We start from the raw sequence: 25,859 nt of genomic DNA, 5'->3' as shown, positions 1-25,859 counted from the left end.
CTCTTTAGTGAGTTAGCTCCTCATACAAGATATACAATTAAGTCGTATTCTGTTGGTTAGAGTATTCTTTGATTAAAGGATGTCATATTGCAAGAATCTTTGACAAAAAGTTGACCAAGCCTTTTATTAGTGTACTACCTTTATCATTCAGCTACCTTGAAATGCCAACATACTTGGGAAATTATTATAAATGACCATTAGCAAGTCTCATATCACCTGAATTTAACATCTGGTTGTAGGCATACTTTCCTACTACACTACCAGCCGAAAGACATGAACATGACTAGTCAAAACACATGGGGCATCATAAAACAGCTATGTGATGATGGCCAATCTATGATCAGGTTGTCAGTTTTAAGTGTTAGGTGGGAATGGGCACTGCAGTTCTGACCCATCCCTACACATTTATGGATATACCATAATTTACTTTACCAATTTCTCTAATAACTATAAATGTCAGTAATCTAACAGGTTTTTCTTAAAGTTCTTATAGGTAGTAGGAGCTGAGGTTGTGGTTTAGTGGCAGAGCACTCGCCTCACATGTGTGGGACCCTGGGTTCGATCCTCAGCACCACATAAAAATAAATAAGTGAAAAAAAAAAGTTCTTATAGGTAGCAAGTTCACTTTTAGACTTGTTTAGACCCTAGACTTGGGGGCAGGTGCTAAATTTCCTCACATCTCTTTATGTACTCTCCTGTTTATCCTGTTCCTTGTCCCATTGCTAATTGAGAATATTGAGATTTTATTTTCTTCTAAAAATTAATGCTCTCTTGCTTTTCAGTTGTATCATATTGTTAGTCTATCCTCTAGGGGACCATTTACTTCAACATAAAAACAAAATGGCATCTCAGTGATTCTAAATTGCAGTACAGCACTCTGCAGTGAAAGGACTTCTAAACCAAGGGAGGGTTCTAGTTTTGTGGGCTGGGAAGAATTAGAATGAGAATTTCCTGTGGTCTTAATGTTTTCTTTGAGAGGCTTTAATTACTTGGGAGTAGCTTCACTGACAGATTTCATCTTTTCCTCTTTGTTTAGAAAAGCATTCATATTTCATGTCCAAAGGAAAATACATCTTCTAAGTTTTTGGCACCATACACTACTTTTTCCAGAATTCATACAAAGAGTGTAAGTATTTTGATAAATAAAAAGTGTAATAGCATGCTAATTCTTTTACTTTATCTGCTTTTCTAGTGCTGTAAAGATATTCATAATTAATGAATCATTCATTTGCTCTACATTGTAAAATGATACAGCTGATGAAGTGTGATGTGTGGCAAAACTGGTGTGAGGGTCCAGAGTATGTATACAGACAGGCTCACTGGTAATCTTAGAGATTGTCTGAAATTTTTTAAAATATATTTTAGCAGAGTCACTTATCAGCTTTTGGATAATGATATAATAGCCGATGCTTGCATAATTTGGCACTGCTCATATTTCATTACCTTGTCTACTAGACAGGAACATTTTCTCAATATTCTAAATATACCTCATTGAGGAATAATTTTCAGATGTTTTTTGTAATAAAGCCCTTTCTACTTTTTTTTTAGCTTTTTTAAAGCAGAAGTGAAAAAAATGGTGGATAAACTGTCTCCTTTTTACTGTGTGGTACATTTTTTTTTTAAAGCTATTTTTTGTTGGGTGCAGTGGCATATAACATAATCCCAACTACTTGGGAGACTAAGGCAGGAGATTTGCAGGTTTGAGGCCAGGCTGGGCAATTTGGTGATACCCTGTCTCAAAAACTAAATAAGAAATGGCTGACATCCATTGAGTGGTTTACCTACCATTGCATGAGCCCCAGGTTCAATCCCTAGTACTGCAAAATCAAATAAGTTACTTTTTACTCTTGTTGCAAAGCAAATAAATATTTATAGTGATAAAATTAGGAAATAGAAAGTAAAAATTACTCCTGTTTTTATATTCTAAAAGATAATTGTTATGAACTTTTATAGCCTTTATTGATAATAATAATAGCAATGATAACTAATATTTATTTATTGTTTTCTATGAGTTAGCTCCATGTTGAACTTTACATATTATTATTTTACTTTATTCAATCTCAGTCTTTGGGAAACTCTTATGTAGGCAAGTTTATAACTTGCTTTTTATTACTTAATAATATGTACATTATTCTCAATCATCTTTCCTAGTGTTCTTGTAGGAGCTGCATAGTATTACATTGTATGACTTTGTTATAATTTATTTTTCTAGTCTTACATTACCAGACATACAGGTGTTTCCATTTTCTTCATTTGTGTTATGAACATAGGATGTATATCTCCATTTATACCTTGATAGAAGTATCTTTGCTTGAATCCTTCTGGTGTATGTTGGAAGATTATCTTTTGTATAAGTGGGTTCCTAAGAATTAGGAGAAATATCCTAAAAAAATAAAATCATGAAAGATGGAAACTTTATAGGGAAAACCTTTTAGTTATAGTAGAACACTAGAGATGATTACAGGAAGTAAAGGATATTTATTTCCTTGTGGGGAGGTTGGTGATGAAAACAGCCTTCATATCAAACACAGGTCCTTGCTGTTGGGAAGCATAGTTTTGAAGAAGATTTGGAAGACTATGAAAAAAGGAGATTTATAACATGTTTCAAGGAAATAAGAGCATTTCATTATTTGTATTATAAATTGTTTTGTCTTTTGAACAGATAACATGCCTTGACATTTCCAGTGGCGGCGGCCTTGGTGTGTCTTCTAGTTCTGATGGTAGCATGAAGATCTGGCAGGCTTCCAATGGAGAACTCAGAGTAAAGGATTTGGATACATTTTTAGAATCTTACACAAGGTTTCAGAAACCTTGGATTGGATCATGAAAGGAAGAATGGCCCATTGAAAATATGTAGGACCACTGTACTTAAGTTGATCTCTGGTCTCATGTTTGTTAATTGGTACTATCCTCAAGCTTAGTGATTTACCAGACCCGGACAGAGTGGGACTGTAGCATTTGAGTCAGACCAGTGAGTGTCTTAGGTGGGTGGGCCCTTGGTTTGAACTGCCTTCAGTGACCAGTTTCTAACGCAGAGTAGCTAGGCTATTAGGGTAAGTATGGCTAAGCTTCAACCTATACAAATGATCTTAAGGAAAGATGTGGAAGAGTTCTGAGTGTCCTCAACTCATACTTAGAACTAGAACTAGGGATGGCTGTGAGACCCTAGAATTTAGTTCTATAACATCTGTAGCTCAGTCCCAGGAAAGGAAGCCAACCAGCTCCTAGAATACTGCTTGGTAGACAAATGATCTAAAAAGTCATCTGGGCAGCCTTTTTATTTTTATTTTTTTTAACTTTATTTTATTTATTTAATTTTATGTGGTGCTGAGGATTGAACCCAGGGCCTTGCACATGTGAGGCGAGCGCTCTACTGCTGAGCCATAATCCCAGCCCCTGGGCAGCCTTTTTAAAAAGGCTGGGGTTATAGCTCAGTAGAGCGCTTGCCTGTACATGTGAGGCACTGGGTTCGATCCTCAGCACCACATAAAAATAAATAAAAATATTGTGTCCATCTTTAAAAAAAAAAAATCTTAAAAAAAAATGTAGTATGAATTCCAGACACACTGGCACATGCCTGTGATCCCAGTTTCTTAGGAAGCTGAGGCAGGAGGATTGAGTTAGCCTAGAAAATTTAATGATATCTTGTCTCAAAAAAAAAAAAAAGTAATAAATCTAGTATGAGCTGAGGAGCAATATTGGCCAAATTATATTGTTATATTGTGTGCATGTACAAATATGAAACAATAAATCCCCTCAATATGTACAACTAATGCACCAATAAAAATATAAAAAATATCTAGAACAAGGGTATACCATATATATATTTCACATAAGGGACCAAAGATATGGGGCAGGGGGAATGAAAGAACATCAAGGGATGGACAAAAGAACTAGCATGGCACTTTCTTTTGTTTTTCCAGAGAGGATTGGAAGGACATGTGTTTGATGTGAATTGTTGCAGGTTTTTCCCATCAGGCCTTGTGGTTCTGAGTGGGGGAATGGATGCTCAGCTGAAGATCTGGTCAGCTGAAGATGCTAGCTGTGTGGTGACCTTCAAAGGGCACAAAGGAGGTATGAAAAGCTTTCTCTAATGATCCCCACAGAGGAATTACAAGAGAGGAACAGAAGCTGTTCACAAATGTACAAATAATTCATCCAACTGGTCATTTGGATGAGCTGCTATTTCCCCAAGGACTAGAGATTTTTTTTGATAGTCAGTCTTGTTATTGCTATCTAGAACGAATAGTCTTCCACAGATAGTTGTTTTCCACAATCAGTAGGGGGAAAAAAATCCTCCCAGGAGATTTTCTGCTTGTGTGCTGAGAGAGATGAAAAGAGGAAGAATCCACATCTTATTAGTCCTTTGAGGTGACAGTAAAAGCTGGGTGGCAAATGGCTACATAATCAGATAGCAACATTAGAGCTCAATATTGAGTGTCAAAATCCATGAATTTAAGTTATTCTTCATATTTTAAAGATAAAAATAGGTTAGCCTATAATATAATATCAGATAATATCAGATTACAGAGATTGTAAGACTCTTTCTTATTAAAAATTGAAATTGATTAGTTGGTATGTTGAAAAAAATATAGAATTTAGAGATGTTTAATCCTTAATTAGAACATTAAGAGGGTAATAAAGTCGGGTGCAGTGGCACACTCCTGTAATCCCAGCGAGCAGCTCTGGAGGCTGAGACAGGATGATCTTGAGTTCAAAGCCAGCCTCAGCAATGGCAAGGCCCTAAGCAGCTCATTATAAGTTTGGATATTTCAAAAAATGTTATAACATTCTCAGTTCCTTACCGTGAATCCCTCCCTGGGAACCATAATAACATTTTCTGTGCTGGGTATGGTGGCACACACCTATAATCCTAGTGACTCAGGGTGTTGAACCAGGGGGATTGCAAGTTCAAGGCCGGCCTCAGCAACTTAGCAGGGCCCTAAGCAACTTGGTGAGACCCTGTCTTAAAATAAAAAATAATGGGGCTGGGATTGTGGCTCAGTGGTAGAGTGCTTGCCTGGCTTGTGTGAGGCACTGGGTTTAATCCTCAGCACCATATAAAAATAAATAATAAAATGAAGTTATTGTGTCCATCTACAACCCCCAAAAAAATTTTAAAAAAAACTCACTTCTTGAAAAAATAAATAAAAATAATAAGGGCTAGGGGTGTGGCTCATTTTTAAGTATCCCTCATTTTAAGGGTTCACTCCTTCCTATAAATAAATAGGAAGAAAGGGTGGGGATGTAGCTTAGTAGTAGAGGACTCCTGGTTCACTCCCCAGTACCACTTAAAAATTAATAAATAAAAATACCATTTTCTGTACCACTTATTTGGGAACTAATTATGTATTTTCCTCTACTTATAGTATTTGTAACTGTGTTTTTGCTTTGTGAACCTCACTACATTGTAGCTTATAGGCAGACATCAGGTTTTAAGTTTTAATATAATTTTTTTAATATATATTTTTTAGTTGTAGTTGAACACAATATTTATTTTACTTATTTACTTTATTTTTATATGGTGCTCAGGATCAAACCCAGGGCCTTGCACATACTAGGCGAGTACTCTACCACTGAGCCACAGTGGTAAAATAGTGGTAAAACCCGGCCCTGAGTTTTAATATTCTCTGTGATGGTTTGTCAGATTACATGGAGATGATCTAAGAAACACATGTTAACCTTATCAAATAAGTGATTTACTTCTATAACTGTAAGTAAATGGGTACACAGAGATGGAATAAAAACAATATTTGGCACCTTCCTCACATTACTAAAGAACACGGTGGTGCACACTGTAATCCTAGCTACTTGTTAGGCTATGGCAGGAGGATCATAGGTTTAAGGCCAGCTGGGGCCAGCCTGGGCAACATTTCAACGGTGCCTCAAGAAAAATATTTTTTTTTTAAATGGGCAAGGCCCTGTGTTCAATCCCTAGTACTGCTGGGGGAAGGGGGGGAATATATATACACATACATAATTGTTCTTCCTATTGTGTATTTTAATATGGCTAATCAAAGGATTAGCATGTTCTTTATTTAACTGACAATCAGAGGTAAGATTTCTGTATATATTCTGAATCTTTCAAATACAAAGATAAACTAAAAGTAGTTCAGTGTTTCTAATATATGAGTTTAATAAGTAGCTCTAAAATGTATTTTAATCAGTTTGAAGTTAAATTGTCCAGGTTGTTTAATTAAAATGAGTTCATTTGGAGGTATATATTTATACTACTGATTTTTGTAATAAGCATTATACTGTATCATTCATAATTTATGAAACATTGAGACCAAATTAAATCTCATTTCATTTGACTGGTTATTAAATTTGTTCACCAGGGTAGTGGTTGTGCTTACATTTGTAGAATAATTTTAAGATTTCAGGTTGCATTGTCAGCACTTTGACCATTATTATCAAACTCTTAGAAATGGTGTATTTTTTTTTAAACAAGTGCTCAGTTTTTCTTTTTTTTAATATTTATTTTTTTTAGTTTTAGGTGGACACAATATCTTTATTTTACATTTATGTGGTGCTGAGGATCAAACCCAGTGCCTCCTGTGTGCTAGGTGAGCACTCTACCACTGAGCCACAACCCCAGCCCCAGAAATGATGTATGTTGACTCCAAGCAAAAACATGTATTTTCATTGTTCCCTAGAAACATTAAAAACGGCTTAATCTGGGCTGGGGTAGTGGCTCAGTGGTGGAGTGCTTGCCTGGCATGTGTGGGCGTCCTGGGTTCGATCCTGAGCACCACATAAAAATAAATAAATAAAATAAAGGTATTGTGTCCAACTACAACTAAAAAAGTAAAAATTTAAAAAAGCTTAATATGATAGTAAAACTAAATCATTTTAATAGAGTGAACTTGTTAAAAATATACATATAGAAATATGAAATTTGCTCTGTGTCTATAGATATTTTAGTTGTGGTTTTGTGTAATGTTATATGTGAACTTGCTGGGATGCTTACATGTAATTCAGTGAAATCTTTTCTTGAAGGCAAATGTTTGTTTGCCTTGATTTATATTCTAAGACTTGTATTTATTTGGTTTGATATATAAAGCCTTTTGTAACTTCCAGTAGGTCTTAGCTAGTCTGCTTCTCTTACAAAGGCATTCTTGAAATTGCTACTTTCATAGCTTCTTTCTGAAATAATTTCTCAGAGGTTCCCATTCTTTAGGGTTCCTCTTTCCTTTTATTCTTGTCATCTAAGTATGAAGAAACCCACACTAGGTGCCATTATATTGTGAGTGACATTTTATTAGAGGATGGTAATTTTCTATGCTACTTTTATAGGAAGGGAAACTTCTGGATGGCACATCTTTGCTAGGTGTTACTTGAGACTTATACACAGTTAATACTGTTCACATTTCCTTAGCTACAACTGTAGCTTCCCTGCCTGGGGTATATACATTTCAGAATTGTTTTTTAAAAAAGCTTGTATCACTTTTGTGGAATTCAGTAACATTTTAAAATAGTGGGAACTTTACAATGAAGACAGAAGCAGATCTTTGATTGTTTATTGTGTAGGCCCAGCAATACACACCTGTAATCCCAGTAGATCTGGAAGCTGAGACAGGAAGACTGAGAGTTCAAAGCCAGCTTTAGCAATTTAGCAAGGGCCTGAGCAACTCAGAGCGACCTTATCTCTAAATAAAATACGAAATAGGGCTGGGGATATGGCTCAGTGGTTAAGCACTTGCATTCAATTCCCTGTACAAAAAAAAAAAAAAAAAAAAAGAGAGAGAGAGAGAGAGAGAACCCCTTCCTGATGGTGTTTCTTAAAAGCCCTAAGATCCTTTTTCCAGCAGGATCTTTTAACATAATGATTTGCAAACTGAACTCCCTAAGATGTCCACTTAAATTTTCTTCAAAAAAAAAAAAAAAAAGGTGGGGTGTTGAAGCCAAAATAAAAAACTTAAAACCACTTCTGTAAAACTCTACTAAATATTAAGTCCAGAGCTTGGTTTTGTTGTCTGTCTCTCACTACTAATCTTTGAACCATTGGGAAGCAGGGATCTGTTTTTGTTTTCTGGCACTTAAAAACGCCCAGAATATGGAACATGTTCATGTTCAATATATGTTCATAAAGGGATGACGTCATTTATGCAGCCTCATCTTCTCTCCCTTTATAGTTGCTTTACCCCCTTCTCCATCTTAGCTACTTTTTTTCTCTTGCTAGGTATCCTTGATACAGCCATCGTTGATCGAGGGAGGAATGTGGTGTCTGGTTCTCGAGATGGAACAGCACGACTTTGGGATTGTGGACGCTCAGCCTGCTTGGGAGTCATTGCAGACTGTGGTTCATCCATTAACGGAGTAGCAGTGGGTGCTGCTGACAACTCCATAAACCTTGGCTCCCCAGAGCAGACACCTAGTGAGTTGATAATGATACATGAGTTTGTTTTGTTTTCTTAAGCCCCCAGCAATGTTTGCATTAGTGTCTTTTTTTTTCCCTCATCCCTTTCTGTTCTGTAGCTGTATTACTATTTTCACCATAAGATTAATATTTATCTGTGTTCCTACTATAAGTTGCTTGGGAATCTACAAAGAAAGTATATGCTATAATCATTGTATTGAGTAAATACAATGTTAGTTAGTAGATAAAATTAATCTATAAAATAATGTTTTGACTAAAATAGTTATTCTTTTTTTTAAAATATTTTTTTAGTTGTATATGGACATAGTACCTTTATTTTACTTGTTCATTTTTATGTGGTGCTGAGGATTGAACCCAGTGACTCACAGATGCAAGGCAAGTGCTCTACCACTGAGCCACAACCCCAGCCCCCCAAATTAGTCATTCTTAATGCAAATATAATAAGTTTTCAGAGGAAAACTATACATAAACAGTTATTTATTAAACAAATAATTGAATATTCCAGACACTAGATTATAATGGAGAGCAAAGAAATACATAATTTATAGATAAGAAACAAAAAAAAATAAGTGCATGATTGGGCAAAGGGTGTAGCTCAGTGGTAGAGTGCTTGGCTAGCATGCACAAGGCCCTGCATTCAATCCCCAGCAGTATGCCAAACAAATAAAACCTTCATAGATGAATTCCAGATGAATAGATTAGAATGGGTAAGGGTAGGAGAACAGGAGCTGTGGCTATGGGTAGATGTAGAGGCAGCTGGCATTATGGCATGGAGGTGAGATTGATTGTTATATAAAAAGATACACTTGGACTAGAAGGTTGAATTCAGAGTAAGGTTGAATAACTGTTAAGACAGAATAGTATAGTCCCAGGAAGGCAACTTTCATTTTTATTTTCCCATGATAATACTAATAATTGCTCCTCTGTTCCATAGGACCACTTTTCCTGTCATCATCTTAGCATCTCACATTTTAAAAAGACGTTTTTAGAGTAGTTTTAGATTCACAACACAATTTAACAGATAGTATAGAGTTGTCATATACCCTCTGCCCCACCTCCTCACCCCCAGATTGCCTCCCTTGCTGTCAATATCCTACACAAAAGTAGTACATTTGTTTCAATGGATAAAACTACATTGGCACATCATTATCACCTAAGATCTATCTATAATTTACATTAGGGTTCACTCCTGGTGTACTTTCTGTGGGTTTTGACAAATGTATGATCACATGTATCTGTTTTAGTTAGCTATTACATTGCTGTGACCAGAATACCTGAAAAGAACAACTTAGAGGGGGAAAAGTTTATTTGAAGCTCACAGTTTCAAAGGTTACAATCCATAGATGGATGACTCCATTGTTCTGGACCAAAGGTTGGGCAGCACAACAAGGGGGAAGGGCCAGAAGGAAGACATGCCCTTCCAGGGCATAACCTCAGTTACCCAACCTCCTCCACCCACACCCCACTTACCTTCAGTTACCACCCAATCAGGCCATTTAAACTAGGATGGACTGATTCTATTAAAGTTCTAATAATTTAATCATTTTACCTCTGAATATTCCTGCAGAAATACAGGAGCTTTGGGGGGCCATCTCATATCCACTCTGTAATACTATCATTATAGTATTATGCAGAATAGTTTTAGTGTCCTAAAAATCCTCCATGGTCCATCTATTCATCATTTCCTCCCCTGACCCCTTATACCCACAGATCTTTTTACTGTGTGTGTAATTTTGCCTTTTTCAGAATGTCATAGTTGGAATCATTTAGATTTAGCCTTTTCAGATTGGTTTCTTCTACTTAATAATATATACTTAAAATTCCTCTATGTCTTTTCATGGCTTGATAACTTACTTATCTCCCTCTTTTTTTGGTACTCGGGATCAAACTCAGGGATACTTTACTATGAGCTACATCCCCAGACATTCTCTTATTTTTTATTTTGAGTCAGGGTCTCTCTTAAGCTGCCAAGACTGGGCACAGACTTGTAATCCTCTTGCCTCCTCCTGAGTAGCTGGGATTAAAGGCATGTGCCACTGGGCCTGGCTCCATTCATTTCTCTATAGTATTCAATAATATTCTGTTGTCTGGATATAATACAGTTTATCCACTCACCTACCAAAGGACATCTTGGTTGCTTCTAAGTGTTGGCAATTACGATTAAAGTTGATAAAAGCATCCATATATAGGTTTTCAATTCATTTGGATTAATTTTGCTTTTAGACACACTGTAGGTGCTCCCCCACCTCTCTAAAACATCCCATATAGATGCACCATGGTAAAACTATTACTGACCATTAGGTGTTCCCTGACCCCTCTTTGGAGATTAATGGATTAATAGGGAGTATTTATTTCCTATGCACATTACATGTACAATTAATGGTTAATGAAATAATTTCCCACAGTATTTTTAATTTATTAAATATTAATATAATACACATACTTGAAACCTAGGAATTTTGGGGGGGGTGGGGTACCAGAGATTGAACTCAGGGGCATTTGACCCCTGAACTACATCCCCAACCCTATTTTATATTTTATTTAGAGACAGGGTCTCACTGAGTTGCTTAGCACCTAGCTTTTGCTGAGGCTGGCTTTGAACTCACTATCATCTTGCCTCAGCCTCCTGAGGTGCTGGGATTACAGGTGTGCTGGGATTACCGTGTGCCATCAAGCCTGGCCTCAAACCTAGGATTTCATAGACATGATTATTTAAAACAGGGTTGTTTTCAAAGATTAGTTGATGATTAAAGTAATTTAAATGAATATATTCTTGTTTTCTCTCCTTCTTCATTACTTATTTACTCTTGAGTCCATTCTAGGATGGTTTATGCCCCAACTACTTGACTGAAATGACTCTTGTCAAGGTCATCAGTGACCTCCATATTGCCTAATCCAGTCTGAGTTCTCTGTGCTTGTCTTTCTGAATTCAGCAGTATTAAATATAGTTAAACCTCTTTCTTCTAAGCACTTCTTTCTTTGCTTTATGATACCACTCTTTTTTTTTTTTTTAATATTTTTATTTTTTAGTTATCGGCGGACACAACATCTTTGTTTGTATGTGGTGCTGAGGATCGAACCCGGGCCGCATGCATGCCAGGCGGCTCTTGAGCCACATCCCCAGCCCCTATGATACCACTCTTAAGTTTTCTTTCCTATCTCATTGACTGCTTCTTCTTAATCTCCTTTTTAGTCTCCTCTCTTCTACTTTGAAACATCATCAGGCCTCACTCTTAAGTACTAGGTGCTCAGCTCTGAGTACAATATTACCCTAGGCAAGCTCATCAATTCCATAACTTTCAGACCCCTGCAGTCCTCCCCTGCCTCATGTCACACCAGCCTTTGTGAAGCCTAATGTGGTCTCACCACCCACCTTCTCCTTGTTCTTCCAGTATAGTGAACTACCTCAGCTGCCTAGCCTTAGCTGCCTTCTCCCTTAACCTGGAATATACTTCCCAAAGCTCTTCATATGACTGGTTTCTGGCTACCATACAGGTCCAATTAAAAGTGACCTCCACAGAACCTTTGTAAAGTTGAACTTTAAACTTAAAGTCACCTTCCCCTACCCAACCTCCCATCATCTAGTTATGTTTGGTAACATTTTCCTGTTTTGGTTCCTTTGTAGAATTTACCATTCTGAAAGTATCTTATTTTATTTTATTTTTTTAGTTGTTGATGGGCCTTTATTTTATTTCTTTATTTATATGTGGTGCTGAGAATCAAACCCAGTGCTTCACACTTGCAAGGCACGTGCTCTACCACTGAGCCACAATCCCAGCCCCAAATATCTTTTTTTTTTTTTTTTCCTTGTATGTATAGGTTCATTCCATTGGAATCCTCAAAAGGAAGGACCTTCTTTTTCTGTTCATCACCACTGTAGATCCTCAGTGAATATTTGTTGAATGAATGGATATATTTCATTTCCTTCAGACTAAAATCTTAGAAGGCAGAAGACTATTTTGTTCTACATTATGTCCCTACTCTTGGTGTGGTGTTTTAGTACATTACAAACAACTTAAGCTTTTTAAAGTTGGGTTTGTCCAGGTATCTTTTATATATAGTAAAAACCACTCTTTAATACACAGTTTTTTAATTTAAATTTTATAATTTTTTTCGTTTTTGTTACTAGGGATTGAACCCAAGGGTTTAACGCTGAGCCACATCCCCAGCCCTTTTTATTTTTTATTTTGAGACAAGGTCTTGCTAAGTTGCTTACTTAGGGCCTTGCTGAAGCTGGCTTTGAATTTGCGATTCTCCTGCTTCAGCTTCCTGAGCCGCTAGGATTATATACATGCACTACCATGCCTGGCTAGTTTTATAAATTTTGACAGGGGATGTACCATTGTATAAAAAATACAACAGTGAGAAATAGAACATGACTTTTTAAAGAATGAATGAATCCCTGACAAATAGAACATGACTTTTTAAAGAATTAATGAATTCTGCTGGTAACTGGCCATCGTGTCTGTTGTGTGGGTACTGCCAGCTCATCTGCCTGGTTGTCATTAACATAGCTCCTCTTTCATGCAGGTGAACGAGAGGTTGGAACAGAGGCAAAAATGCTACTATTGGCCCGGGAAGATAAGAAGCTGCAGTGCTTGGGACTACAGAGCAGGCAGCCGGCAAGTTGTTCCCGTGTTTTCCTATAAGACCTCTGAACTCTGAGTTCACTCTGACTCTTGGCAAGCTGTTTTAGAGATATTTTCTATTCATTCCTTATGGTCACATTTTGAGGAGGCTGCATGTGTGAGCGATTAAGAGCATGGGATTTGGAATAGGGCCAACATTTAAATCCTAGATATTCCATTTAATGGCGTGTGAACTAGACAGTTTCTGTAACTTCTGAGCCTGTTTCTTTATCACTAAACTGGGCATAATAGGATTTACCTCATAGGGTTATGTGATCAGGATGAAATGCTTTATGCTTTGTGACCCTGTTATAGTTACTTTTCCTCTCTGAGCCTTACCATGTTGTATGTAAAATGATAAGGTTGGATAGATCCTCTTTATGGGTCCTTCTGTTTTTAAGATAACATAAAGAAATTCTTATTAAAGGGCTTATACATTCAGGATTCTTGATCAACTAATGACCAGAAAATATTTGAAAGAATTAGGTGATTTTTCTTCTTTCATCCTGTGAGGTTTTGTTGGGCAAATTGTACTCTTCACTAAACTCAGTCTTCCCTAAGATTAGATAGATTTTTAAAATTTCCTTCTAGTTCCTGTCATCATTCAGAACAACTTGACTGATTTGATTTGGCCAAAACCTTTGTATTTTCATTCCTATTGTTACTCCATTCTGCTAGTGATGTTTTCATTTTCAAAGTTTATCCCAAGAGCATTACCATTTTTGTTACCTTTTATTTCTAAAGGAACATCAGTGTTTTTTGTTTATTTTTGAGGGGGAAGTGATCAGTTTGAGCTAACTGTATGGGATAAGTAAAAAATATAATTTTTTTTAGATGCATGAGAAGAACTGTGATTCATTAAGTTGTCACTTTATTTAAGTTTCTTTCTTCTTCTTCTTTTTTTTTTTTTTTTTTTTTTTTTTGATGCTGGGGATTGAACCCCAGGAGTTTGCACATGCTAGGCAAGCACTCTTAAGAAAGGGTCTCAATAAGTTACTCAGGCTGGCCTTGAACCTGGGACTCTCCTGCCTCAGCCTCCTGAACAGCTAATTAAGCTTGTTTCTTTTTCTACAAAGTACCCCTTCAAAAGGTTGCTGGAAGTGATAGGAAGCAAAATTTAAATGTGGGAATTATAAATGTTTCTCAAATAGAGAGTTGTAATGGAAAGGGGTGGAAATTTTTGTAGTGAAAGAAAGTCAGAGTGTTGGTTAACAGTTTGAGAACTGTTATTTCAAAGTATGGTGTTATATATACTACTCAAGTCCTCAGCCAACCTCAGGTTCTGAAACCCTGGGACAGCTTCCTTCTTCAGCTATGGTGAATGCTTTGTTTCCCATTCAAGTCTACTTAAAGAGGGAAGAAAGAAGATATCTCTAAAAAATAAGAAATTTCCCCCCTTTTTGGTGTCTGTTTATTCCTAGAAACAAATTAATCTTCAAACAACATTTGTGTCTCCTGTATATTTCCAGGTGTTCCTCTTTATTGGCTCAGATGCCTTCAACTGCTGTACTTTTCTCTCTGGCTTCTTGCTATTGGCTGGGACACAAGATGGAAACATTTATCAGCTAGACGTGAGAAGTCCAACGTGAGTCATCCTTCCCTTTATGATGTAGATCTTCTACAGAGTGGAATTTTTTATTGGCTTTAACATTGGTTTATCCTAACATATAATAACTGTTGAATTAAGAGTATAGTTTTCCAGCTGGGCTTGGTGGCGCACGCCTGTAATTCCAGCAGCTCTGGAGGCTGAGGCAGGAGGATCATGAGTTCAGAGCCAGCCTCAGCAAAAGGGAGCTGCTAAGCAACTCAGTGAGATCCTGTCTCTAAATAAAATACAAACTAGGGCTGGGGATGTAGCTCAGTGGTTGAGTGCCCCTGAGTTCAATCCCCAGTACCAAAGGGAAAAAAAAGTTTATTTTTCCATCATTAAAGTTCTTCTAGTGTGAATTATCTGATTGTTTTTATTATTCCTGGAATAATAGTAAAAGATTAATTTGATTCCTACTGTCATGATTATCCAACTGTAATATTTGCTTTGAAAATTAAGCTTAAATAAGAACTAACATTTCATTTAAAATGATTTTCTATGGAGGAACTTTGGTAGGTCAAAGGGGAAGGAGGAAGGGAAAGGGAGGAGGCATGGGGGTAAGAAAGATGGTGGAATGAGATGGACATCATTACCCTACATGTATGAAGACATGAATGGTGTGACTCTACTTTGTGTACAACCAGAGAAACGAAAAACTGTGCTCCATATGTGTACTATGAATTGAAATGCATTCTGCTGTCATGTATAAAAAAATTAGAAGAAATAAACTAATTAATTAAAAAAATGATTTTCTAGAACTTTTTTTTGGTACCAGGGATTGAACTCAGGGGCACTGAGCCACATCCCTATCCCTTTTTTATATTTTATTTAAAGACAAGGTCTCACTGAATTGCTTAGGGCCTTGCTAAGTTGCTGAGGCTGGCTTTGAATTTGCGATCCTCCTGCCTCAGCCTCCAGAGCCACTTCGATTATAGGTGTGTGCTACTGCCTTAGAACCTTTAACTTTAAGGAACTCAATAATTTTCTGTAAGCAGTTAGATCTGGACTGGCCTAAGATTGAATGCTAATTTTTAATTCAATTTAGTTCTGTGTTTTGTTTAGTTTTATCATGACCTAAGACCAGCCTTATCCTGGGCTTACAGATATCTAAAGAGAATCATGTAAGCTCTCTGTTGCAGGACCTAACAATCTCTATTATTCTGGCCCTTCTTTCTTTTATTTCCTTCTTTTGTTCAACTAATATTTATTGAATGGCTTCTGTAGCGACTATTTTTATCTTTCATTTCAGTGTCCTACAATTTTAATATTTTACAAATAGTTCTAATTCTATCTTTAAATAAAAAGATTAACACATTGTTAACATTGTTATTTTCAATCCATGTCAGTTCTCTCCTAAAAACTTGACATGTTGCCCAGCATGATGGCTCACACCTATAATCTCAGCAATTTGGAAGTTAGAGGCAGAAGGATTGCAAGTTGGAGGCCAGCCTCAGCAACTTAGCAAGGCCCTAAGCAACTTAGCAAGGACCTATCTCAAAAAAGAAAAGAAAACAAAAAGCTGGGGATGTAGCTCAGTGGTAGAGCATCCGTGAGTTCAATCACTAGTACCAATAAAAATAAAACCTGAGATGTTGTTGGTGACTTATTTCATGTTTAGAGACACATTTAGATTTACTTCAAGGTGAATTTGAGTTACTTCAATCTTCCAGTTAAGGATCTTGCCAGGAAAGAGATCATATAAAGAGATCATTTGTCCTGTTTCCTTTTATGCGGTTAGTACTATATGTTGAATATAGTCAAGCAGTGCTTTCAAAGAAAAAGAGTGAAAGTAAAATTTCCCCTTTTACTTTAAATTCTAGGGTTCCGATACAAGTCATCCACAGATCAGGAGCACCAGTTCTATCCCTACTGAGTTTCAGAGATGGATTCATTGCTAGCCAAGGTAGGTCCAGTAGCCAATTAAGAGAGCTTGTTTCATCTTGTTCAATTAATTAAACATAGTTGTAAGTGGCTCATCTATGTCCGAGTTGGGGCATGGTCCTCCATGATTCTTTGGCATATTGTGCTTATGACATAGTTTTTAACACTCTGCTTTGTAATTGTCTGTATTTCCCCCTAGTCCAGGCTTCTTGCAATTGTAACAGTGCCTTATTCATCATTTTATTATCTCCATCAGTTAGTTTAATGCTCATTAAATAGTGGGAACTCAGTAAACATTGGTAAAGCAAATGTGTGGTCATAAGTTGCAAAACACTGAGGATTCAGTCATCAGTCAATTTTGTTCTCTTCCCTAAAGGAACTCAAAGTTAGTGTGGCAGACACGTGAATCTGTGATTGTGAACTCAATAGTAGATGTCATTTTTCCTTGAAGAATGGGATAATAATGGTGAGAAGATGATGAGATCATGGTGTTTCCCACTATAGCTTAAAGTGAGATTTTTGAGACAAAAGGAATGTGGACTTCAAACCAGGGTCATATTATGGCACATGAGCAGCTTATCTTGTCTCAGAGGCATCTCTGAAGCAAGAGCTTAATATCCCTGACAATCTGCAGATTGGCCACCCAGGAGGGCCTTGATAATTCTTCCCTCCCTGCCTTACCCTTAGGCCATTTTTTCATTGAATATGAACATATATGTTGCAGGCAGTGGGTGTGTTAGAGGAGGGGGTAGCAGGTGGAGAAGAGCTAAATCCTGGATTTTCTACTTTTTGTAGCTGTTTTCTGCTGGGAAGAAAGCAAAGCATGACTTCTGTCACTAACAGCTGAAAGCAAAGAGAGTAAAAGTATAACTATCTGTTTTCAGAGGATAAAACTAAAACCAATGGGAGAAAGTTATCAGACGTCACATCTCAGTTATAATAAGGAAGCTCTTTATGTTCCTTGAGAAGGAAGCTGCCATTGAGCACCCTGACAGCACAGCTGGTGGCTACTCTGCAGCGGAATTCTGTACTTGTTTAGAAGTTGGGCATATTACAATCTTTGAGCTCCTTGGAATTCTTTAGTGATTAGTAAGGAGACCTCTCTCTCTCTCTCTCTCTCTCTTTTTTTTTCCTGGTACTAGGAATTGAACCTGAGAGTACTCTACCACTGAGCTATATTCCCAGCCCCTTTTCTAATTTTGTTTTGAGATAGGGTCTTATTAAGTTGCTGAGGCTGATTTTGAACTTGCAATCTTCCTTCTTCAGCCACCTGAAAAGGTGTGATTATAGGCATGTGCCACCACACCCAGTTCCTGTACAAAGATATTCCTTTTTTTTTTTTTTTTCCACCAGAGGCAACTACACGGCCTCTGCTCTGCTTTATTGACTTCAGAACATATTTGGATACAGTTTAAAAAAAAGAAACACACACACATACACAATGGAAACTGGGGATCCAGGCTGGTGTCACCTGACCCCAGAAGAATTCCCCAAAATAGGTTTATACAAAATGCCAGAGGAAAAAAAATGAGGTAATGTGGTGCTGAATTCAGGGGTGGCCAGTTGGCAGAGGAATAGTCAGTGACACTGCTGGTGGGTCATGCCTCTTTCTTGTAAGTGCGAGTGCACACTACACTGCCATGGATGAGTGTCAGGATGAGTTTCCCATCATTTGGCTCCCTCACAAGTGTAGTCTCTTGCCCATCCCACTTCTGCACGTGGACAAGTTTTCCTCCATCCAGCGTCACAGTGGACTTGACCTTCCTGTCATCTGCTGTAGTCTCATCAAACTCCACCCCCAGTTAAAAACCGATCTCCATGTTCTTGAAGGTGCTCTGTGTTTTTAAGATGATGGTGTCCCCATTCTTTTCAATGATTGTAGTGGGCTTGGTCATGCTGGCTACTTGCCTGGTAGCAAAGCCCACACCAAGTGACTTTATGTAGTCATCGAAATTCTTTGCTGTCCACTAGTTTCCAGGTGCCCACGAAGGCGTCCACCATGGTGAGGTTGGGCTAGGCTGAGAAGCAAGCTGCGAGAGATGGAAGGCTTGTAGAGTCCGGGACCAAAGATATTCCTTTATGCAGCATATGCAGCATGCTTTTAACCATGTAAAATAAATTTTTTATTAAGATTAGAAGAATGGTCAAAATTTTAATATTAATTATCTTTGGTAGATTATGGGTGATTTATTTCCCATGTTTTATTTATTTTTAATATTTTCTTCATTGAGTATGTACCACTTTTATATTAAATAAAGCAGCAAAGATCATCTTTTTAAGTAGTTTACAGATTATCTCAAGTTTCAAGAAAATTAAGTTTAAAATTAGATATAGTGGGGAAAAAAAAAGATTAGATGTACTTAATTTTTCCCCCTGTGGGACTAGGGATTAGACTCAGGGCTTTATACCTGGTAGGTAAACACTTTATACTGATCTCCATCCCAATTAAGATTAGAGATACTTTTAAAAACCTAGGGTATGTAGTCAAATTCCCAATTTTTTTTTGGGGGGGGTACCAGTGATTGAACCCAGGGGTGCTTAACCACTGAGCCATATCCTCAGCTCTTTTTAATATTTTATTTAGAGACAGGGTCTCATTAAGTTGCTTAGGGCCTCGATAAGTTGCTGAGGCTGACTTTGAACTTTCGATCCTCTTGCCTCAGTCTCTCAGGCTGCTGGGTTTATAGGCGTGCACCACTGTGCCCAGCCCAAATTTATAATTTCGGGAATAATTTGGGGATACAAAAATTTTTCTTAAAGGAAACTTTTTGTATAGACAGTTCTTATTAAAAATCATTGTTGGACTGGGGATGTGGCTCAAGTGGTAGCACACTCGCCTGGCATGCGTGTGGCCCGGGTTCGATCCTCAACACCACATACAAACAAAGATGTTGTGTCCGCCGAAAACTAAAAAAAAATAAATATTAAGAAATTTTAAAAAATCATTGTTAAGGATAAGTTTGTAAATAAATGTATAAGCCTACATTTGCTTGCTCTGTGCATTTGGCAGGTTCTAAAAATCAAATATGGTCCTTCTTCCACTGACTCTACAGTTGACCTTCAAATCCTCTCCAGCCAAGCAGTCTAGGCAGCCACTGTAGATTAGCCCACATAGTAAGACTTACTTGCTTTTTGCATCTTAGGACCATCTTTTTCAGGCTCCTAATCTATATAAAAAAAGTCAAAATATGGAGTATATTAGTTTATGGTATGAAGCATCTCTTTAGTTGTCTAAATTACCTTTCTGCTTTTTAGGTGACGGAAGCTGTTTCATTATTCAGCAAGACCTAGACTATGTCATTGAGCTCACTGAAGCTGACTGTGACCCTGTGTACAAGGTATACAGGCATAAAAGGACACCAGGTCTGGGTGATTCTCTCCTGGGATCTAGGGCTTTGAAAGGACTAAATTAGGCTATCTGTGGTCATTAGGGTGCTAAAATACTGCTTATTATGGAAGCTATTATAAAATACAACTTATTATATAAGCAGTATGGTGGGACAGAAAGAATTCCAGGTATTGAGTCAAAACCGGCTGACTTCATCACTTACTCTGTAGAAACTTAAAAAACTGGGGCTGGGGATGTGGCTCAAGTGGTAGCGCGCTCGCCTGGCATGCGTGCGGCCCGGGTTCGATCCTCAGCACCACATACAAAACAAAGATGTTGTGTCCGCTGATAACTAAAAAATAAATATTAAAAAAAAATTATCTCTCTCTCTCTCCCCCTCTCTCTCACTCTCTCTTAAAAAAAAAAAAAAGAAAAGAAACTTGAAAAACTTTCTATCTGTAAATGAGGATAGTAATGAGATAATGCATGTGAAAGGTTTTTTTTGAGTACCAAACCCAGGGGTGCTCTACTAATGAACTACTTCCCCAGCCCTTTTTAAATTTTATTTTGAGACAGGATCTCACTCAGTTGGTGAAGCTGGACTTGAAATTGCTATCCTCCTGCCTCAGTTTCCCAAGTAGCTGGGATTACAGGTGTGTACACCACACCTAACTATAAATATATTCTTTAAGTTTTAGCAATAATTTTATTTAAAGGTAAAGACTGATTATCTCATTTGTTTAGAGTGGAAAGAGAAAAATGAAAGATGAAGTCATATTTATTGACCAGACATTATATTAGATGTTTTTATAAATATTATCTCATCTAATCTTTATTATTTTTCCTTGAGATATGGGTATTATTATTCCGATTTTTTCTCGTTTTCAAAAAGTTGTACAATTAATACATACCTATAAAAAGTTATAACAGACTGAAAAGTTGGCTCTAAAACTTATATAGTTTCAGTCTTTGTAGCAATAACTTGCACTTATAGTTTTGCATATATCTTTTAAGACTATTAAAGAATTTATATATTTGTATCCATGTATTTATGCCCTTATATAAATACAGTTTTAATCTTTAGTTTGCATATATAACTGGGATTATTCCATAGATGTTTCCTTATGACTTATTTATTTTTTACTTAACATCTTGGAGCTTTTCCCAGGTAAATGCATATAGGTCCATTTTACTTTTTAAAATTCCTAAAAGTGATCTATATTGTGATCTGGCATATCATTTCCATTTTACAAAAGAGGAAACTGGGGCCAAGGATTTCTCAAAATGATTGAGAAAATTGCCCTAAGTCATGCAGTTATATGGTAGCAGGCCCTAGATTAAGTTAATTTCAGAATGCATGCTATTTCCATGATGTTAGTATTTCTTTCCTTTCTTTGAGAAGTTAATGAACTCCTCCTCAGAAAAAAAGGCACATATTTGGAACTTTTTCACATACAATTTTATGAGGTTCAAGGATACCCAAGCCAATCTGTGGACCATCTGTTCCCCAGATGCAGACCCTCTGCATGAAATCATACACAATACTAAGAGGTTTGCATTTCACTTAGACCGATTAGTGTCTCTGTTCTGTAGTCTTAGCGTTCCCTGACCTTGGACAAAGATTTTGTAAATTTGTATTATGGATGTAATCTTCTCTTGCCTTCAGAGTTACTAAAGTTTCTCAGACTCCTTTGGATTAATATGGACTAATAGCAAACTTCCACCATTTTGAAATGAAAAAATTCTAGGCTTCCTTTGAGCTGTGAATTCTTATGTTCCAGGTAGCCACGTGGGAGAAGCAGATCTATACGTGCTGTCGAGATGGTCTTGTGCGACGCTATCAGCTTTCTGACCTCTGACCCCTTTCCCAGTTAGTGAAAAGGGTTGACCCTGATCAACAGAGAACAGAAACATTACCCTTATTTCCCAAGGTCTGTGGCTCCTTAATGTCTTGGGCACAGCAAGTTAACTGTACTGGCCCATGTGGAACAATCTCCCAAGACCTGCTTTGAACTGAGTGAGAAGCTCACTTGTGCTCACTGCCTTTGCCCCAGCTTTTCTTTGCGTAAATTTAGCCCACAACACAGGGCAAAGATCTGGATGCTTATATTTTATTCTCTCACCAGTTGTGTTAATTGTTTACAAGGCACAGAGAATTAAAGCCTGTTTGCTGGAAGAAATAAAGAAAATATGTTTGGAAGAGTCTTGAGTTTGGAAAACTTTGTTAAATTCTCTTATTCGATCCAAAAGGGAAGATGATAGAACTCCTTCCTCGGCAGTCCCTGTTGACCTGGCCCTAGAGAAGGATATTTGGCATTAGCAGTAAATATCCTGAGAGAAATTCTTAGGTAGGGTATCAGCTCTCCCTGTTTTCCCAGAACTGAGGGGTTTGGGCAGCATGGGAATTTTGGTGCTCAAACTGGCACAGTCCCAGGCAAACTAGCATGGTTCGTCAGCCTCTGTATAGGTGAGGGAGTTGAATCTTGATCATGGTGAAGGCAGTCGTTGTCAATCTGTGGTCCCTGAAATAGTGGCATCAATATCACCTAGAATCTTACTAGAAAGAGAAAAGTTTGGGTCCCACCCCAGACCTGAGTCAGAAATTCTGTGAGTTTAGCCAGCAGTCTATATTGTAACAGACCTCCTAGGTGATTCTGCTGCAAGCTGAAGTCTGAACCATCGACCTAGAGGAAGACATTCTGAGGGCACTTTAGTTATAGCAGGAACCAGGGCTCATAGGATGGTAGATGTGACCAGAAAGGCTGGCAGGACCAAATAGTGAAGAAGCTTGATTGAATCTCAGGTCAGGAGCTTGGACTTGGTCAGCAATGGCAAATTATTGAAGAGTTTTTAGAGAATGGCATGGTCTCCTCTTTTCCTAAACATAAAACACTTATTTTCCCCAAACATAAAAATTGAATTATAATGTGTGTGCCATGGTTTATTTTCACTTAGTATTTCCAAGATCTTTCCATCTCAGCACATTTAGACCTTCCTCATTGTTTTTAGCAATGTTGAGCATAAAGATACCCTATTATTTACAGTTTAGAGATGATTTTAGAAAGGATTCTTGGAGGATACAACACTTGAGCTGGGCTATGCAGGCTAAGATTTTGGTTTATATAAGGGAAGAAAGTTATTTCTGGCTAGGGTAATCATGGTTAACAGAGTTCTTAAATATATATTTTCATCTGGGTGTGGTGGTGTGCCCCAGTGATCCCAGCAACTTGAGAGGCAGAGATAGGAGGATCACAAAGTTCAAAGTCAGCCTCAGTGACTGAGCAAGGCCCTAAGCAATTTAGTGAGACCCTGTCTCAAAATAAAAAAAGGGCTGGGGATGTAACTCAGTGGTAATGTACCCCTGGGTTAAATCCTGGTACCCCCACTCAAGAAAAATACATTCTTAAAACTACACTGTGACTTTCAGAGATTGAACACTGTGAGACTCAGAGAGATGAAGTAATTTGCCAAGTGTCTGAGAGCAGGAACTTTATCTTTTTTTTTTTTTTCTTCTGTTATCAGGAATTGAATCCAGGAGTGCTTAACCACTGAGCAACATTCCCCACCCTTTTAATTTTTTAATTTTGAGACAGGGTTTCACTAAGTTGCTCAAGCTGGGATCTGATTTATGATCCTCCTGCCTCAGCCTCTCAAGTTGCTAGGACTACAGGTGTGCACCACCTTGCCAAGCTAACTTTATCTTATATTTTAACTTTAAGTTGAATTTTTTCTACAACACTATTGATTATACCTAAACCAAAGTGTCAAAATACTGCATTTTGTTGAATATCTAACAAGTACCAGCTCTGTTCTAAATATTATATTTATATATCTAAACATCCTCACAATAATTTTTTTTTTGTTTGGTAGTACTGGGGATTGTACCCAAGAGGGTTCTGCATCTGAGTTACATCCTACTCTTTTTAAAATTTTATTCTGAGACAGGGTCTCACTAAGTTTCACAGGCTGGTTTCAAACATAAAATCCTTCTATTTGAACTTATGAGTAGCTGGGATGGCAAGTGTGCACCTGAGTCTCGCTGTCCTTACAACACTCGTAAAAATCCAACGGGATTCCTGTTTTATTCAGATATGGAAACTGAGACTCAAGAAATTAAATGCCACAGCTTTGATTTGGACCTTGGTCAGTCTCCAAAATTTGTTTTTATATCCTTTCTATAATCATCTCTAAACTGTTTATGTAGTCACGAGCATCATGTAGTCGTGTGCAGGTGCCAAGAGAGATGACTGAAGTAATTTTTCTTTTTCTGTGTGAGTTTTCTGTCACTTTAGCTCCCACACAAGTGTAGTCCCCTTCTTGTCCCACTTATGCAGATGGACAAGTTTTCCTCCATCCAGCGTCAAAGTGGACTTGACCTTCCTGCCATCAGCTTTAGTCTCATCAAACTCCACCCCTAGCTGAAAGCTCATCTCCGTGTTCTTAAAAGTGCTCTGTGTTTTTATGATGTTGGTGTCTCCATTCTTTTTGATGATTGTGGTAGGCTTGGTCATGCTGGCCACTTGCCTGGTAGCAAGTGACTTTGTGTAGTCATCAAAATTCTTTCTGTGCACTAGTTTCCAGGTGCTCACAAAAGCATCTACCATGGTGAGGTTGGGCTAGGCTGAGAAGGAAGTTTCAAGAGATGGAAGGCGTGCAGAGGCTCTGGAACCAGTCAGTAAGCTCATTTTAAGGAGTGATTTTTGATAGAATCAGGTAGACCAGAGGGGACAGATTCCAAAGTTTTGTGACTCCTAGGAGGCCAAGGGGGAACTTTCAGAAGTTCAAGAAAACAGGGTGACCTGAGCACCATGGCACATGCCTATAATCCTAGTGATTCAGGAGGCTGAGGCTGGAGAATCTCAAGTTTGAGGCCAGCCTCAGCAACATGTGACACCCTCAGTAACTTAGGTTGTATTTCAAAATAAAAAAGGACTGGGGATGCCGCTCAGTGGTAAAGTATCCCTGCGTTCAATCTCTAGTGAAAGAAACAGGATGAAGAGAGAGATGGGTGAGTTCTCACAGCAAGTGACCATCTCTGAGTTCCCACTCCAGGGTTTACTCCTTTGCATTGCTGTCACATTCATAAGCCGGTTTTCATAGGTCTAACAAATTGATGTCCTGGTTGTGAAAGATGTAATGACCCTTGACAGCTGCTCTGAAATCCAGACCCAAACAGAAGGATCAGAGGCCAGCTCCCAGGCGCTCCAGAGCCTTGGGCACTGTGAGTTGAAGGAGCTCCAGTTGTCAGCAAAGTATTTTTTTCCTTTAGGATTGAGGAGTACGTTCTGGATCAAGAACAATGTAGCTCCCGTCCATCTGTGGCAGCACAGGCCTGGTGACATCCTGTGGTGGATCTTGTTTCTTAGCTTTCAGGTGCCCCCTTGTGACTTCTAGTGAGAAGTACCTCTTTTTCTCAGGCTTGAAAACCTCAGTGGCCTCTGATATTGAGTATAACATCTGGGCCAGACACAGTCCTCACAATACATAAAGATTCTTTTTTGGAACAAGTCTCTTTGTACATATATTTTATATTATTTTACTTATTTTGAAATAATTTCAGCCTTACAGAAAATTTGCAAGAACAGCACAAAGGATTTTAGTATACCCCTGCCCAGATCTCCCAGTTGTTAAACTTTTTTATTTTATTATATTTGCTTTATCCTTCTTTCTATGAGTGCTGTATATATTGTTTCTGATTCATTGGAGAATACATAAGTGTCATGTCCTGTTATCCTTAAATACTTCAGGATGTATTTACTAAAACAAAGGACACCCATTCATCACCACAGTGTAGCTGTAGAAGAGGGAAATCAACACTGACCCTGTATTGTCAGGGCCTCAGTAAAGTTTTTCCTGGTGCCCCAGTGATGTCCTTTATGATCACCCTTTCCTCTGTTTTCCGGGATCTAATCCAGCATCACATGTCACATCTATTTGCTTCCTATCAGAAGCAGTGTCTTGGTTTTTCCTTTTCTTTCAGGCCTCTCTTGTTTTTGGAGTATAGGCCGATGTGGGGAAGAATTCCTAATTTGAGTTTGTCTTATGTTTCCTCAT

General features: G+C 37.8%; 1 protein-coding gene and 2 pseudogenes across 4 annotated transcripts in view; 1 reads left to right on the top strand and 2 right to left on the bottom strand.

The window, feature by feature from the left end:
- Paaf1 (proteasomal ATPase associated factor 1) overlaps positions 1-22,005 on the top strand; it is a 29,322-nt gene extending 7,317 nt beyond the window's left edge. For 2 of the 4 annotated variants that reach the window (XM_076846657.1, XM_076846659.1), the window contains 9 exons: positions 1,037-1,126; positions 2,663-2,761; positions 3,924-4,074; positions 8,183-8,377; positions 12,911-13,002; positions 14,478-14,593; positions 16,417-16,499; positions 19,733-19,815; positions 21,587-22,005. In XM_076846657.1, coding sequence (XP_076702772.1) covers positions 1,037-1,126; positions 2,663-2,761; positions 3,924-4,074; positions 8,183-8,377; positions 12,911-13,002; positions 14,478-14,593; positions 16,417-16,499; positions 19,733-19,815; positions 21,587-21,664 — 987 coding nt within the window. In that variant the 3' untranslated portion in view covers positions 21,665-22,005. Of the gene's footprint in view, positions 1-1,036; positions 1,127-2,662; positions 2,762-3,923; positions 4,075-8,182; positions 8,378-12,910; positions 13,003-14,477; positions 14,594-16,416; positions 16,500-19,732; positions 19,816-20,381; positions 20,459-21,586 lie in introns of all 4 variants that reach the window. The other 2 variants (XM_076846656.1, XM_076846658.1) reach the window with 2 other exon arrangements.
- On the bottom strand, positions 18,061-18,534 carry LOC143392731 (fatty acid-binding protein, heart pseudogene; annotated as a pseudogene).
- Positions 22,006-24,088: 2,083 nt separating the features above from the next.
- LOC143388187 (fatty acid-binding protein, heart pseudogene) lies at positions 24,089-24,409 on the bottom strand (annotated as a pseudogene).
- Positions 24,410-25,859: the final 1,450 nt, after the last annotated feature.

Source organism: Callospermophilus lateralis, chromosome 2 (assembly GCF_048772815.1).
Source record: "Callospermophilus lateralis isolate mCalLat2 chromosome 2, mCalLat2.hap1, whole genome shotgun sequence".
Lineage (NCBI taxonomy): Eukaryota > Metazoa > Chordata > Mammalia > Rodentia > Sciuridae > Callospermophilus > Callospermophilus lateralis.
Note: the sequence above shows the minus strand (reverse complement) of the source record. Positions and strands in the feature narration are given on the sequence as shown.